Source organism: Arvicanthis niloticus, chromosome 12 (genome assembly GCF_011762505.2).
Source record: "Arvicanthis niloticus isolate mArvNil1 chromosome 12, mArvNil1.pat.X, whole genome shotgun sequence".
Classification (NCBI taxonomy): Eukaryota; Metazoa; Chordata; class Mammalia; order Rodentia; family Muridae; genus Arvicanthis; species Arvicanthis niloticus.
In genome coordinates, this window is record NC_047669.1 from 16,203,669 (window position 1) to 16,221,409 (window position 17,741).

Sequence of the window (17,741 nt, forward strand, 5' to 3'; positions counted from 1 at the left end):
ACTATCAATGGGTGAGTCTCCTCTGGACACATTGCTAAGTCACTGGTTCTTCACATCTGCTTTTGAGGGGAGACACGGGTGGGGTGGGGGGTTCAGCACCTTGTAAACTCAGATGCCAGCTAATTATTGGCTAATACTCTTCCCCCCCCCCATCTATGAATAGTCCACATAGAACTTGTAAATTTCTAGCTCCCGTTGAAGGCAATGTCTTCAGACACACTTCTTTTTCTTAACTAAGAAAGCTCACAGAGTTAAGTGTGGCAGTACACTCCTGTAGTACCAACACCTAAGAGCCTGGGGCAGGAGGATGGTAAATTCAAAGTCATTCAGACTACATAGCAAGACTCTGTCTCAAAAAATAAAATCAAACACACATACACACATACATACATACACACACACACACACACACACACACACACACAAAAGCAGAGTCCCAAACCCATAGCACCTTGAAGAAATCAACAGTATTAAAACGTTCTTTAAATCACAGTGGTTTTATGAACTTCTTTAAATTTTAATCACAGGGATAGAAGAGAACCTTAAGAAACTACCTTCACTGAAGCCTTGGTTCAGACAAGGTATTTATTACTCCTGCCTTGTGAGGTAAAGTCAAAGAGGGGTGTGCTTAATTTGTTTCATGGTTATAAAAATAAATACTGTCAGAGCCAACACTTTAGTGCTGGCCTCCAGCTTCCTGGTGTGCTTCCTTCCACTGCACTCAGCTGTTTGCACTATTAGGACATCAGACAGCATCTCCAGAACTGTGAAAAGCCAATAGACAACAAACCGCTGTCCAAGCAAGGACTTCAGCTATCACTTACCATTTACTTAGCCAAATAAACTTAGGCCCATCACTTAACAGTTCCATACCTCAATTCCCCTACTGGTAAAGGAGGGATGGTAGTTCTCACATAGTTACTTAGAGTAAGCCAATCGCTTTGTGTGTAGTCTTAGTCTATACTTGGCCCAATTCAACATCAAAATTGACTATTTACTCTTACCATCTGCACTCCCCCACTTGTTGCCTTGAGCTAAGGCACTTTAGCTACTTAAAGTTAGTATCATTTCCCTCAGTCTCTTTCCTTCTTACATTAGGGTTGATGGATAGTCAATTCTTTTTAATACTAACCTCTAAATACTGTCAAATCCATTCTCCATCTATCATCCTCTTTGACAAGACATTAGTTTAGTTCTGATCCTCTTGCCTGGACTGTTTCAAACATTTCCTCACTGGCTTTATCTTCAATGAAAAACCTCTTCACTCCATGAAAACCCTGCATATCACTCACGTCCTCTGTGGTTTCTACATGTGCCAATCAGGCCAACTCTATTACCGCTAATTCTAGGAGGTCTAGAACAAGGTCTAAGAGTCTATTTTTATATAGACCACAACATGGATCCAGTAGTTATTTCATGGACCAGTGCTTGGGAATCATTAGAATGGAAAATTTGCATCCTTTGGAATGTCTTACAGAGCCCTACACATTCTTACCTACCCCTTGGAAAAGACTGCATGCCACCTTCCTTCCTATGGTTTGCTATCACCGAATTGCTCCTTCGTCCTTGTTCTCACAGATCTGTTTGCACAACTCCACAATGACACCTGCTTGCAACAGGCTAGTGATATGCCCTGTGGTCACAATGGGGCCCCACACTGAAGATGACCCTACACTTGGTATAGTGTATTGCTATCACCTGAGATTCTTAGGAATTGTTGGACACAAGCCACTTCATTTTTATTTTGCTCTAGGCCTGTGAATTATGTGCTCTGCCTTGTCCACTCAACTATGAGCTTCTCAGAAACAGAAACTGCTTTTTATTCACTGAAGATCTTCCTGGCTAGCCCAGAGGACTCCTGGTACAGATAAGAGGTAGCTTAAATAATGTGTTAAGCTCACACATGAATGAATGAGAGAATATAATAAAGTATCATAGAAAATAGTGTGTTATGGTTAATTAACTCTGCACAATAAGATGTTTATACTTGGGAAAGAATGAAAGCTGCAGGAGATTGTTGATCAGTTTTTTTTTTTAAATAACATAAATTTTCTAGCTTTATTTTTTTAATTACTCAACGCGGGTCTATTTCTGAGCCCTGCCGCCTCTTTGGTTTTGGTTTTTCTTGAGAATGTAAAACTTCAGGTTAATGGAGCTTGCCATTACCAGTGCCACAGTGTCTGTGCCAGGGACTGTGCTTGATTTGGGAAGACCGAGGAAAGGTTGCTCAGGCAGGATCCCTGCTCACCAGAACAGATTAAATCCCACTCCCCACAGGTTTGTATCAAAGATGAGTTCACTTCATGGGAGTTCTGCAGCCATGAATCAAGAATAAAGACATCAGACCTGGCCTCTGGCCCAGCTTCCTGAACATTTCAACTGACAAAACGTCTCAGCCTGAACACAATCCCTCCACTATGCAATCTGCGGGCCTACTAGCTAACATTGGCAAGCATCTCGGAGGTGCTTGTGAAGCATAATAAGTGAGTGGCCGTGAAGTGGGGTGGAGGAGGGGCTTCTGCTCCTGGGCATTAGAGAAGAAAACGAGAGACATCCGAGTGAGCTAACTAATTGTTCAGGACACACAGCCCCAACTCACGGTGATGTTACAGTACTATTGCCAGTGTGGGTAAGCCCACAATGCCGCCTGCTACCACTCCGGGTGTACTGCTAGCACCTTGACAGGCACTCAGAAATGATCTAGAAGTTGAAAAGGAGTCTCCTGTGTTTCCATACCCTCTAGTCTTTAGTTTCTCGGTACTTAACAATTAACTGTGTTAAATATTTGCCATCACATCACCAAACACATCTCTCTCGTGGCCTCCTTTGCCTTTCGCTTACACACTGTTGGACATTACCCACTTGTGTGTAGCAGACATCATGTGAGAAGAAAACAATCATGTTCTCTTAGTTACGAATGCCTATGTGTTAGGTTAAATGTTTAATGTAGCACTAATAACGTCAGTAACAAAGGGGGTCCTAGGTGAAAAACCTAAATGCTAATTAACATGTTTAACTTCGTCCTGGAAATGCAAAATGAATACAGGCATCAAACATCATTTTCCAGAGTAGATGAGCCAAAATTAAAAAGTAATATTTGAGGACAGAGGTAGGGAAGAGAGTAAATATCCACAAAAAGGGATGGCTGTTTAGCGTATAAATGTCACAGCACAACTTTTTAGAGAGAAATGGAGTGTTCGGTGTCAAATATTATGTGTCAAGAGTTAAACTGTACGTCTCCCGTAGTGCTGCAATGTTATTTCTGAGCATTTGTTCTCAGGAAATAAACTGAAGAACATCCAAAAAATACCTAACCTTGTTCATTACAGCCAACACGAAATTAAGAATAACAAGTATGTAACATGAGAGGTGGAGCACAGTCATACAAACACAACTCAAACACTGGAGTAGCCTTGCAGCGCTGTATCAAAAAGAAAAATGGCCACCCTACATCTATCCTCAGCTCTCACAAAAAGAGGTGGCCTTCCAAAGAGAGCACATATTCCATTCTTTCTCTTAAAAATGCATACTTGTGAGAATGTATATGCATTCCTTAAGGATATATTGCAGTTGGTTTTATTTTATTTGGACTCAATGCATTGATAATTTCCAAATTGTGTCTAGATGCAAGTGACAGAGAGAAGGGAACCAATGAGAAAACAATATGATGGCAGGACCAAGATGGAAGGCCCTCAGTTATATGCAGAATTCTGTAGCCCAAACTCTATCCATGTAGCTCATTTCAGTGTACCAATGTGCAGTCACAAGATATACAGTTGCACAGTAACCCATTACCCAGTATTTCCATGCTGCAGGAACAACATGTAGAATTTGAAAAATATAAATGACATTAAAATGCATTACAATCATTAGAATGATGTGGTTTTATGAATACACTATAGAAGCCTGGAAAAGAGTCACCAACATGGTAGTATTAGTCATATTCAGATGTAAGCTAATGAATCATATCTACTTTATTCTTCAGGCCTGAGTTCTTGTCTCAATATTTTCACACACACACACACACACACACACACACACACACCACATCATGTTTATAACCAGAAAATAGTCAAATGTTTGATTTTTACTTGCCAAAATCATGGGATCGAATTCAGTGTACATCACTTTTCCAAAACTTACTAGAATAAAATTCTTCTCCAGAAGGAGAGATTTCATTAATGTGATCAACATCTGGGTCAATTGATCAGTCTCGTTGTGAGTTGTGCATGAGGAGATGAGCAGTAACAATTCTAAGTCATTCAGAAGAGAAATGCACAACACTGGAATTCATGGGATGGGAACTCCTCAGAGATCTGATAGTTCCACTTCGCAAAAGGGAAACATCGTGCAGGGAGCCCTACGAGGCAGGTACAACATAACATTAGCCTCTTCGTTTATAAATAATCTCTACAGAAAACAGGAATACATATTTAAATTGTCACTAATATAAAAAGGGACCTCATTGTAGTGGACAGTGTTCATTCAGTAGTGTAAGGCTCCTACCTTTGTTTAGACAGTAACAGCTCTTGAGTCCCCAAAATTGTTTCTTCTCAAAGCATTTCCACATTGATTCTCTCAGCTAGTCCTCCTAAGAACCCTTTGAGACAGGTAGGATAGAAAGGACAACTCCTATTTTGTAGGTAAGGAAACTGGGTCTTAAGCAGACAAGTGGCTAGTCCAAGGCCTGGGAATGAACCCTAGACACCTTTTGGAAGCTTTTCTAGCAGCGTATGGTTGAGCCTTCTCTGAAGGACTCTTTCTTGCGCTCCAACAAGGTTTTCCTTCCTTTGGTGTCTTATCTTCACTCGAAGGCAATATTCAGGTCACCTACTCTATAGCTTCTGCTTCTTTGATTCTGGACTGAAAGATAATTCCAGCCATTCTCAGTTCTTCTTTTATATGAGTGCTAAATTATAGATTGTTACGTTTTTATTGAAATTTGAAGCCATTTCTATCATGAGAGGAATTACGGTTGGAAATGTCCACACTTAAATGGTGTTACAAAGAATCTGTAAACACTTTGGTACGTCATATTTTTAGACAATCTTGACTTTCTAAAAGGGACTAACCTACAAGTCAGAGGAGACAAATCTACTCAGCAAATACAAAATCTATAAAACAGCACACCTTAGGGGAGCTAAGATCAGACATTCTCCTTAGCCTTGCTTTCTTAGGAGAAGAAAGACGTTCTATTAAGAGTACACTGTCCCCAGTAAAAAAAAGGCATCAGTGAACTTCGTTCAGACTCAAAGACACAAGACTACCTACTTAGCCTAGCCTATGCGATCCTCTAGCTCTTGGACTTGCCAGCCGAGGCAACCTTGGGTAAATTGCTCTCCCCATCAATTTCACAGGGTTATAGTGGAAACTAAATAACCATGAAAGCACATTGTACACCAGAACCCAGAACAAAAATATATGATAGATCGATAGATAGATAGATAGATAGATAGATAGATAGATAGACAGATGATATGATACAATATGATAGACAACTTTTGATAGAAAACTTTTGATATTTACTGCCACAAGTGAGGACCAGTGTAGCAAGAAAAACAATGTAGTACCAGGCAGGTGGCCAGGTTTCAGCGGTCGGTCGGAACAGGGCAAGGAGCTGGGTGCATACTAATGTTGCACCTCTGCTGAGCTTACTGGTCAAATCACTGCTCACCAAAATGCAGTGTCCCTTCCCCAGCCAAGGCACTCAACTGAGCCTCCAGCTGCATACAAAACCAGGCTGACCCCTGACGCCGTTGGTGGTGCTGTAACAAAGATGAACTAGTAACAAGATTGCTTCACCTAGAACACTCATTAGGCTAGGGAGGGAGAGCCTTCAAGAATATAGGTGATCCATGGTGGTATTTCAAAGACAAGATGAGTATGGAGGAGAAGAATGCATGTGATTACAAATGAGAAAGGAGGAGAGCATGCAAAAAGTCCCTGCCTTCTGGTAAATGCATTCAAGATGAGGATTAGGACTCAACTTCAGTCTCTCAAGGAAATACTTAAGAGGGAAAGGAGTGTGAGTCAACATGAGGCCAGGGAGTCATTTATGGTGACATTTGGGTACTGTCTTTAAAGCAACTGTTGTTGATAGTTATGTCTGAAAGAAGTAAAGGCAAGGTTAAGAAAGCCATCTGAATTAAGGTACCCATTAGTCATTTATAACTTTTTTTTCAGAGCTTTGATGGATGGGATCTATTCCAGAATGTCAAAAAAAAAAAAAAAAAAGTTGTTGCTATAGAAACAGGTAAGAAGATTAAACTTGAAAGACCAGTTTTAGAACAAAGAATTTAATAGTCAGGACTTGAGCAATTAACCAAGAAAACATTTTAAGTAAATATCTTTCGGGTTTGTTATTTGTATATTAATTCCAGGAAGGTAAAATGCTATTATTATAGAGTTAGAGCATCACATTCTCACATTTTAATTGCATCATTACTGGCATAAAAGGCTATGCTTACACAATTAGCACCAAGACCTTATTACACAGAACTGCACATCTCTGACTCTCTCTTGATTACACTGTAATTGAGAAATATCACTTTAGGATTCACCAAGAACAGAATCATCTTTGGTTTTCTTACAGATCTCAAGTTTCAGGGGCACATCTCAAATGAAAGAGACGATGAAGTACACAAAGTTTTCTGCAACCAGTTCCTACGGCAGTGAATCTTTTGAAGTAAAAAAGAGATGAGTGGAGGCTGCTAATTGCTAGTATTTGTGTTATGTGTCTTCCCTGCTGAACAGTTCCAACAAGATTGTGAGAAGCAAAGACTCAGAATGCATCTGCCTTGCCTTTGGTGTTCAGTTCTTCCTATCAGAGAAAACTCTAGAAAACTCTAGTCCTCTCACAGACCTATTGAAATGGGAGTTCAATTTTCCATACAGCTGGAGTCTCAAAACATAATCACCACGCAGCCCTGTGTTTCTCTCCCCTTCTGTTTTACTTCCAATGAAAACAATCTTGATGAAAATGAATACAATATGTTCATTCTACCAAATTCATGCTGTTAGGAGTTACATTCACGGGACAAGAAGGTTGCTTGGATATTATCTCTTCTTGTGTAATTCCAGAGTCAACATTCAGTGAAGTATGGGAATGCGTTCACGCGTGTGCGTGTGCGAAGCTGGCGAAAGGAAGTGAGAAGAAGAGGCTGGAAACTTACCATCTCATTCTCGTCCCCTTCGTTGAGTAAAGCATGCTGGCTCTTCTCAAGGTGATCCCCCATGGAAATGCACTCCACTCCTGCTTCCTGGCCCTTGTGTACAGACGCTTGCAGACCCAACTCCAGAGCCTCCTCCGGACCGCTGAATGAAAGAGTTAATGATCTTCCAGGTTAAAAACTCCTTGAGCACACACCTTCTTTCAGCAAATGACAATACTTAGCAAAGTGGACTCCTCCCCCGGGCACTTTGTGCCAGGAGGAATTTCTGGCTGCTCCCTGCTTCTGCATTCTCTCAAAGCAGCTGTCTCAGAGGAAGCCGCTCCAATGCCGATCTTTTTGTACCCAACTTACAGGGAAAACACTCTCTGCTTGCCCACAGCCTGCCAGCGTAAGGCATCTGACTGCAAATCCAGCAAGACAATGCGGAGTTGGCAGGCTCCTCTGGAGAAGCAGGCTCAAGAACTCCCAGGTCGCTGTTTTATTCCCAGAAGCTGGGGAACGGGGCGGGGGGGGGGGGTGCGGGGGGGGGGGACTAACAGAGCTAGAAGTTTCATTTGTTTAGTTGGAATCCCCAGTCCGTAGGTTTCTAATACCACCGTTCTCATTCGCTTCGTTTACAAATGATACAGGTTATTCATAATCCACCTCGACAGATATTTATAATGGCCTTTGCTTTTGCACACACAGAGTATTCTACTTAATGTGCGTGTAGAATTAGGTCTGCTCTTCCTGAAAAACATATACTAAAGGCATAAAAGTATAATCAACCTATTCCAGGCAGTGCTTTTTGGCTCAACTGTTTGTGAGTAAACACTTACAGATGCCCAGAAACAAAACATTAAGTGACCAAACAACAAATATCGGGGAAAGGGGTGTTTCTTTGATTTTTTTTTAAACTTTATTTTATGTCTACGGATGTCCTGCCTGTATTTATGTCTATGTACCATGTGTGCCTGGTGTCCTCAGCTGCCAGAAGAGGGCCACAGGTCCTGTAGAACTGCAGTTACAGATGGTGGTTGTGAGCCACCATCTGTGTGCTGAGAATCAAACCTGGGTTTTCTGGGAAAGCAGCAAGTACTCTTAACCACTGAACCATCTCTCCAGCCCCTCAAGTTCAGTTTTTTTTTTTTTTTTTATTTACACACAAGTTGTGCAAAAAATAGTTTTAGCATAGAAAGATAAAATAACAAAGTCACATTTGTTATCCTGGGGCTGATATAAGGATTCAAATACATTAATAAGTCTGCTCAGAGGTGCGTGTTTATTCTACAAGCCGGAGCATAAGTCTGAGGTAACTGTAGGGAGACCCTGTGTGGTGTAGAGAAGCACAGGAGGAGAACTCTCGGCCATACATCTCTGAGCCATTCTTGTATGGTCTTTGATCTACAAGAGCTGACTTTGGCTTGCCTGGAAAGACCTGGAAGGAATCTTGAGGGAGGGAGTGTTGAGGTGTGAACATGTGCTGACAGCACTGACCAAGTGCCATTGACCATCTTTAGAGAAAACATTGGTTTTAGCATCAATTGGTAGCACACTGGTTAAGGAAATGTATTTCAAAGTTGGAAGACTTGGCTTCAGATTTGTCTTTTACCAAATACCGTCTTTGTCCCCTTGGAATACAGCAGGCTACATAAAATCCAACGCCTCTATCTGCTTGCATGATAAGTGAGAACAAGAACACTAAAATCTCCCTCCTGGAGCTGTGTTTTGAGGAACAGTGCCTGGGAAGATGTTCAGTAAAGGGTAGTGACTGTGTCCACACAATGTCCCTTCCAGCTAAGTGAAGAGATGGCACTGATCTGGCCAGCTTAACGCAAGTAACCCTGAGAGATTGAGATAAAGGTATGTGAGAGAGAAAGAACACACACACACACACACACCAGAGAGATAGGAAGAGAGAGAGAGGTCTTGACCAAATGATAAAAAATATGATAAATATTTTTAAAAGCAAGCTAAGAAAACTCATTGTAACAGTAATCATGTATATAAATATTTGTGTGTCTGCAGGTATAGTGTATACTTCTTGGAAATTCCCAAAACTGTAAGTAGTATTACTAAATAATAAAAACAAAATTAATATTTTCTCACAAGGTAAACATGAATAATATGAAGTTTCTTTTTAGAGATAATGAAAACAAAGTTAGTGACGTACATCTTTGTGAATAGACCACAATCCACTGGTTTGTATTTTGACAAGCAACTATTTAGTATATTTAGCAAAGGAAATAAAACAAAAAAGATTTCCATTTCATCTCAACTTTGGCAAATTGGTAGGGGAAGTGGCAGGTGTGAGTGGTATTTAATTCTCACAACCCCCCCCCGAAAAAAAACTGGCATTACTGGGGTCATTTCCTTCCAACCAGAACCCTGTACCCTTGGCAACCTACCAGTTATGGTATTAAGTGAGTAACCAATTGGGGTTACAGGAAAAACTGCATATAATCTTACACCAGCATCAAATGCTGTTAATATTTAAGACAAATGTGGGGAGAAAGTTAAGTCCCTAAAATCACTAAAAAGATTTGGGATGAAAACAAAACCAAAAACCTTCTATATGCATCAAAACTCACAGCCCACAGAATCTAGAACTCTACTGTGCAGAAATATTTTCTTCACACCTCTCAACAGTGCCCATATTACAGATCTATGTCTGCAAGTTCACAGGCACTCTTGCCTTGACTTGGCCCTGCTCAGCTACACACAGGATTCTGTATAAAAGCACATTTAGCATGCACTTCCTCAGAAAGGTCGCTATTTCAAGCGTTCTATAAAATATCCACTGGGGATGATAGCACGCTGGTCATCCTCAGTCAAAAGATAAGACCTCTGTGCAGAAAATAAGTAATGTCCTATGTTGTGAAGGAAATCAATTAGCAAGTGACCAAATGAGCATTTAAACTCAATGATGGTGCAGCTCTGTCAATCATGTTACAAGGACAGCAACATTTCTCTAGGTTACTTAGTGCATCCAAAGGGCTCTGCAGGAAGTGTTGGGCTTTCATGACCTGGAGAGCCTCTCTGTGGAGGGAGCTTTTGAGAAAAACCTATAAAGTGGGCAGAAAATTATTCCGTAGATGGAGATATGGTGTTGGAGCCAGGAAGGGAGGCCATGGGAGGAAGCCCTTGAAGCAAGAAATCTGTGGTCCAGAGAAACACAGACTCTTGTTCAGAGTGGCCTCCTCCTCTTTCACTGCCCATAGGATGGATGTAAGGGGAGAAAAATGTGCCACAGATAAACCATCCTGTGAAGGTTCTAAACACCAGGCCTGGGTTTGAATTTAACTCGGTGAACAATGATAACATAAAGATACATAGTTTGTTGGGCCAGCCTATGTTGGAGGAGTGGCTACAATTGCATATGCTGGAAGCAACTGGGTCCAATTATGTAATGTTGGTACAACCTATGCCTGGTGAAAAATAAAACTTCTAGAATATCAGTGTGATATTTTGTACAATTCATCTTATATAATTTTGTATAATTCATATTCCTATTTCTTCTTTCATTTGTGGAGGGAAAAACTGACCTTTGAGAGTTAAATCTTTGGTGGAAAGAAAAGTTAACACCAAAATCCCAAATCATATGCAAGTTTCACAAGAGTGGCAGAGAAAACACAGGATAGGAGGTAGGCCAGGGAAGCTCTGTGAAGGGAGGGAGTCCTTAGGATGCTGTCCTGAATAAATTTAGATGGTTATCAAAGACACTGTCAACTAGGGCAGCTGAGAGCAAGGCTGCCAGGTACACAAGAGCATTGATCTCTCCGATTTGGAGAGAATGTCTAAAAGTCGAAGGGGCTCCCATCATTCTCCGAGTCTCCCTCAACACTCATTTCTTCTCAAATCTTCTGTGCCAAGTAAGACAGGAAAGTACAAAGAGGAAAAAGACAAAAAGTAATTAACTACCTCTTTGGGCGATCTGGTATCTCTTGTCTTGCTTTCCTTTATGCCAGGAGCAGTCTTCAACCTCTGCGAGCCTATAATAGCTGCTAAGTAGGGCTAATACCAGCACTGGTTTCTCTGCCAGGTCCTGAGGATGCTGCTACTTCACTCGCCTGGCCCATTTAGATGGCGTGAAGATAAGTACAGCCATGTTTCGTCACACGTTAATTTCCATCTTTCATCTGAGAACCTCACAGAATATTGCGACATCCTTCCTTGCGCCCGCCTCTGTGAAGCAGGGCAGTGAGTAACATATTATTGGCCCCGTTTGAAAGCTATAGCAACTGAGTCAGAAAGAGGTCACCGAGAACTGTTCAAGGTTACATGTCCACAGCATGCCGTAGAACTGGAAAGAGGTGCGTTAATTCTGCTGAGTCATCACTGGCATGAATGCTGGCTCAGGCTTCCTCCTCAGTCCTCGTTGCACAAATAGGACATTTGGAAAGCCTCACACTATCTAAATCCAAAGTTTTACAGTCATTCTTAATCATCCTCATGTGCACTAATATACACTTGGTAGGTAGTACTGTAACAAGCAAAGATGAAATGTCCCAAGGAGGAATTACCTGCCTCAAGGTGGTGGTGTGGGGTTCAATTGAATTAATTAGTGTTTGTAAAACATTTAGCAACACTGGGATTAAAGGGTCTAATACAAAGACACAAGGCCTCCCCTTAATTACAGAAGACAAGAGCAAGCTAATAGCTCCCTGCTTCTAGAGGAATTGCTCTCAACCATCTGGACTCGGGATTCAGTTCTGACCTTCGGCTTGAGAGGGCTTGTCCCGTGTCCCCAAGAATGTCTCTAGCTAGCTCTTATTTCCAAAAAGTAAAAAATGTAAAGCTGATCTCTGGCGCTAAGAAAGTGCCCCTTGTGCAAAGAGCACCTTGGTGGGAAACCATTAGGACAATGAGTTCCAGGTCGGCCATTGAACAGGGTTTACAGAAACAGAAACCAAGCTTTGGTCCATCCATCGAATCTCTCGTGGTGTCAGTGCTTTACATTTTGAAAACTTTTGAAAATCTAAATATATAAAGAAGTTAGGGCATGACTAGGAAGAATCAGAAACCATTACAACTTGGCCTCCTCGTTTCTCAAAAAAAGAATGAGCTCTGGAGAGACTAGAAAATGGTGTATTATGCAGTCTGCAAGAACCAAGTCACACACAAAGACTGCGTTTTCTCTCGCGTGCTTCATACAGCCACACTGATACTCAATTTTGTTTTCCCTTAAAGGGAATAACATAAGAATATGGGGGGGGGGGGTGCAATCTCTCTGAAATATCTAAAACAGGTTCTCATTTGCTTCTCATTTGCAAAGTAGTGATTTAAGTAGAAGATTACAACTATACAACTGAGTATAGCCATGCCAATAGTATCAAGTCCTAGGCCAATTCTAATAATTCGTGCAGCATACAGAGGGCTTAAAACACAACATTCAGTCATCCTGGGGATAAAACTGTCTACTTGGAAAACGAGGAAAATGCAGGTGTTAATGAAGAGATTCATCAACCAGGCAATTGAAGCATAGTGTTCAGCAGAGCAAGTGACCAACGAGCAAGGAAGAGGGAAGAATATGAAGTGTACAGAAACAGGACAGGCAGATACCTGGAAATACACACAGGAAGTTGGCACCATGGTCTCCGTCCTCTAGGGGCCAAGCTCCACTGAGAAACCTAGCCTGGGACAGGGTTCCAATCTGGGATGGTAGCTCAGCAAGACGAAAGTGAGCGTCTTCTCCTAGGAAGGGTCTGAGTTTGAGGCAGGTTGGCAGGGGAGGGCAGGGAGCGGTAGTTCCCATCATGAATCGTGAATTGTAGGTTTGCAATGAGCTGGGAGCACAGTCAGTTAACAGCATGGCCGCTTGTCGGACAGGCAGGCTCTGTGACTACCAAGTCTGGCCGGTTCGGTTCCTGTGCTGTGGATTTAGACTGACCCAGGAAGAAAACTGAACAAGTGAACAAGCAAACAGTGAGCAGGCCTCAGTCGGGAACCAAGAAGAAGCACTTGCAGAGGTTGGAAATGAAGCCAGGCTGGGGGTGTCCTAGGTCTGTGCTCGCCAGGTTTCCAGAAGCCCACTTAGGGTGCTGGCTGCTTTCCCCATCTCGTCATTTCCATCTTATCAGCAAGTGCTCTCAGAAGGAATTCCAGGTAGTGAAGTCCGTGATATCTGAAGGAGAAAGGACTTAAATGACCGATTAATGAAATTCAGTTTTTCTTTCTACGTGACTCATCTTTCTACACCCTGAGCAAATTGATAATGGAAGATGTTATTTCCTAATGGAGGAGGGTAAAGTGAACTCTGGTTGGTCAGATCCAACCGCTCCCGCCCCAGTTAGTGTGGGAAGCTGCCCTGAGCCCTCCATCAACTCTGACAAAGCGCCTCAACTAAACGGGTAGTTTAACGGGGCTGGAGAAATGGCTCCACTGTTCAAAATGTTTCCTGCTTTTCCATAGGATCCGCATTTGTCTCTCAGCTCTGACACATGAGGTGAAGTGAGCTGACAACCGCCCGTTACTCTAACTCCAGAGGATCCAAAACCCTCTTCTGCTCTCCATGGGCGCCAGCACAAACATGGCACATATTACATGCAGACACATACATGCAAATAAAGAAATATTAAAAATTAATGATATGCAGGTAACTTTGAAATGTGCTTGCAAGACAAGTAAGTGCACCTTTAAAGCGACAACACAACACCCGACAGCCTCTCTCCTATTAGAAAGAAGCATTCATGGCTGCTACTGCCTTGACACAGCCTCACCTATGTGTCCCTTTCCTACCTGAATCTGCCACTCAGTGAAGTTATTCTTCCCAACCCCTGGGAATGGGGCCAACGTCTCCTCAGCCCCAACCAGTCTGTCTGGCACCGGGAGTCTTATTATAGGCAGGTCACATGGTCTGTTGTTTGTTCTGCTTGTTTTTTACCTTATTCATCCCATAGGGAAAAAAAACAGTCCTTTACTAATGGGGTGTGTCAATGACCCTAAGGCTTTACTAGATCCTGCATCTGGTTTTTGTAAAATTGAGAAACACATCTTGGTGTGTGATGTGGTGCATATAAAAAATATTCAAACAAAAGAGCCTTTGGACTTGGGATTCTAGTCAATGTCCTCTGTTCTCTCTGCCATTCATCTCCCAAAGCTTTGACACTCTGAGACCAATTCTACCCTTTAAATCAGACATCTTGTGATAGCACTACCATTCCGCAGCTATGGAAAACTTGGTGAGAGACCTAACGAATTTAATTTTTTTTTAACCTGTGAAATGAGATAATATTATGCCAGCATCCTGTGGGATTATTATAAGGGAAAAATGAAATAACAAACATGTCCAGTGTAATGTCTAGTAATGTATAATGATGTTTTAAACAACAGAAGATGGTAGTAGAAGCTAAAGACAACTATGCATATGCTAGCAGAAAGAAGATACTATGGTATCTCATGGAGAGAGTGGGCCACTTGGATGATGTCTTAGGGTTTTATTGAAGAAACATCATGACCAAAACATCGCTTATAAAGGAAAACATCTAACTGGGGCTGGCTTACAGGTTCAGAGGTTTGGTTCAATTACCATCATAGAAAGGAGCATGGCAGCATGCAGGCAGACATGGTGCTGGAGAAGGAGCTGAGAGTTCTACGTCTTGATCTACAGGCCTCAGAATGAGACTGTGAGCCACACTGGCCGTAGCTTTTCTATGTCACAGAAAGCATACTAGAAATACAGCAGCATGCTCACAGCCAGGTATGGTGCATGTCACGAATGAGCCAGTGTAATCATGACCATAATGAACACAGCTGAAGTGCTCACTGTCACCAGTGGGCAGTAGCTTCCACCTGTTAGTCCTAGAGCTTCTCGTGGGATCAGACTGTCAGAGTCTTATGTGGTGAGAAGTCAGACACACATTTGAGAGAGAGAGAGAGAGAAAGAGAGAGGGGGGAACAGGGAGAAAGAGAGAGACAGAGAGAGAGAGACAGAGAAAGAGAAAGAGGAGGAGGGACTGGGGTACTAGGGGATAGTTTAGTTGGTAAAGTGCTTTTATAAACACAGGGACCTGAGTTCAGATCTCTAGACAGCAGAATGAATGAGGTGTGTATATGCCTATAATTCTAACATTTAGAAGGCAGAAGCAAGAGGATTGGGAGTCTCTAAAGCAAACATTTTATCTTTCTAGGAAGATACAGTCTAGCAAGATTGTCCTGGATCACAGGAGACTGTCTCAAAACTACTAAACAATCACAAAAATCAGGATATTTCAGAGTAGAGAAGAAAATACTTATGAATATGTTTATCGATATGACTTGACTTAACAAGATTTTTGAGCAAACAAGGAAAAAAGCCCCTCATTTGTAGAGAAAATGAATTTCAAAAACCAAACAAAAGCTGAATATAAATAAAAAACTGTGTATAGTCATGAATGCCTGACATCTCAGAACTGGGAAGTTAGTCACATGGATTCCCATCTGTCTGTCCATCCATTCATCCATCCATCCATCCATCCATCCATCCATCCATCCATCCAATTTAGTTACACTGGTAAAATCCAGGTTCAGTGAGAGACCCTGTTTCAAAAAGTAAGGTGGAGAATGCTTGAGGAACCCACACTACAGTGGTAAAAATTGACTCTCAAAGATTCTCCTCTCTCCTCTAACTTACATACACACACACACCCCACCTCCCACATACACACACACACTTTCACACACATATACGGAGACATACTCTCTCTCACACACACTCACACATATAACACACATGCACACACTTACACACAGACACATACATGCACACACTCACAGACACACACATATACACACAGTCATACACACACACACAAATTGAATAAATGTTTAAAAGTCGTTTAAACCATCTATTCATTTCAAATGATCGCTTATTAACTTACCTCTTCAATTTTTGAGTTCTTTATGTATTTTAAATACTAATTCCTAGTGAGATGTATATCTAGCCAAGCTTTGCTTTGTGTGCCTCTCCATTTTGCTGATTATGTATTTTTTTTTATGTAGAAGTGTTTAATACAAGGAAATCCCATTAGTTAAGTCTTGCTATAATTTTCTGAGTGATTGAAGCCCTATTTGGAAATGATTGTATTCCTTCTTTGTATTCACGAGGCAGGCAGGAGTTTAAACAACTTACCTGTTGTTTGGAGGGTCAGGTACTTAGGGATGGAAGGTAGGAAACACTCCCTGCCCTTGTCACCCACTATGAGATCTGCAACAGTCATTTTACTGCTTGAGACACAACGGATAATATTTGCTTCACTCCTGGGGTATTCAAAAGCTTGAGTCTTGCTCAGTACAAAAACACATGCCCCACGAACACAAGGTTATAGGCTGTCATGAGTATTATGGAAGTTAATAGAAGCAATATCAGTACATTATGAGCTGAGTGTCCATGTTGTGTTCTTGATTCACAAACCTGTGGAGCAGCTGAAAGGAGTGGGAGGGCCTTCCTTTCTCCCTGGGTTGTAGTCATGCATTTCCTTTCTGGATTATTTTTTTTCTTTTACTTTTTCAATTATAATATAACTACAATGCTTTCCCTTCTCTTTTCTCCCCCTAAACCTTCCCATTTGCCCCTGTCCTCTGTCCTCCAAAATTGATCGTTTCTTTTTCTCACTATTTGTTGCATGGCGGCAGCTCATGCATCAGTGCATATGTATATACATATATATTCCTAAATACAGCCTGTGTGGTCTTTATAATGTCACTTGTATGCATGTTTTCAGCAGTGAGCATTCAGCACTCGACAACCGATTGGTCTGTTCTTTCCTGGGAAAGACCACCTCTCTGCTCCAGCTTTTCTCAGCTGCCTGTGGTTTCTTTGATAGGATAGGAGCCTATTGAGCTATTCCCCCAAGTGCTTTGGCATGTCCTTCAGTGTTGTCCTGGTTCAGCTCACATTTGGGCAGCCATTTTGATGAGGCTTCATAGGTGTAGCTTTTGCTTTAATTGGGTGACACAATCTCACAACCACCTCCCTGGTTCATTGGCTCTTAGCCTCCATCACATCTGCCTCTGTGTCCCCTGAGCCTTATGTGCAGGAGTGCTTTGTAGATGTGTCCATTGGGACTAGGTCCCTCAGCTCTATATTTTGATTGCTTGTGGTTTTCTGTGGTGGTCTACATTCTATTGCAAAGAGAGGTTTCCTTGATAGGAAAGGAAGGGGATACTGATCTGTGGGTATAAGGACGCATGTGTACAGATTGTTGTTAGGAGTTATGCTGGTTTAGAAGAGTAGTGGTTGTAGGTTCCCTCCCATAACCATGACATCACTAGCACTGAGTAGTTAGCTAGGTTTTCGGTACTAGACGTGAGTTCCCCCTTGCTGAGTAGACCTGAAGTCCAATCAGAGAGCTGTTGGTTACCACTGCATCCAAAACGTCATTGTGCCTACCATGCTAGTCATTGACATGGTTCATAGGTGTCATAGCTAGGTAGTACTGTTGGCTGCCTCCCTCCTTTAGATGCTTGCGTGGTGCCTTCTGGTACCATGAAAGTTGGTCCTCAGGTCAGTCCCAGCTCAGGGGTCTCTGAATCCTGCTCCTAAAGTGCATGATGTCTTCAGAAACAGGGACTTACCCTTCTCTTCTGGGGAGTGGAAAAGACAACAGCAAT

General features: G+C 41.9%; 1 protein-coding gene across 5 annotated transcripts in view; it reads right to left on the reverse strand.

The window, feature by feature from the left end:
• Atp13a4 (ATPase 13A4) overlaps positions 1-7,480 on the reverse strand; it is a 126,282-nt gene extending 118,802 nt beyond the window's left edge. For 4 of the 5 annotated variants that reach the window (XR_013113516.1, XM_076942764.1, XM_076942763.1 and 1 more), the window contains exon 1: positions 7,173-7,372. Coding sequence is in view for 4 of the 5 variants with exons in the window: in XM_076942764.1 (XP_076798879.1) it covers positions 7,173-7,235 (63 nt within the window). In the remaining variant the exon portion in view is untranslated. Of the gene's footprint in view, positions 1-7,172 lie in introns of all 5 variants that reach the window. The other variant, XM_034515808.2, reaches the window with a different exon arrangement.
• Positions 7,481-17,741: the final 10,261 nt, after the last annotated feature.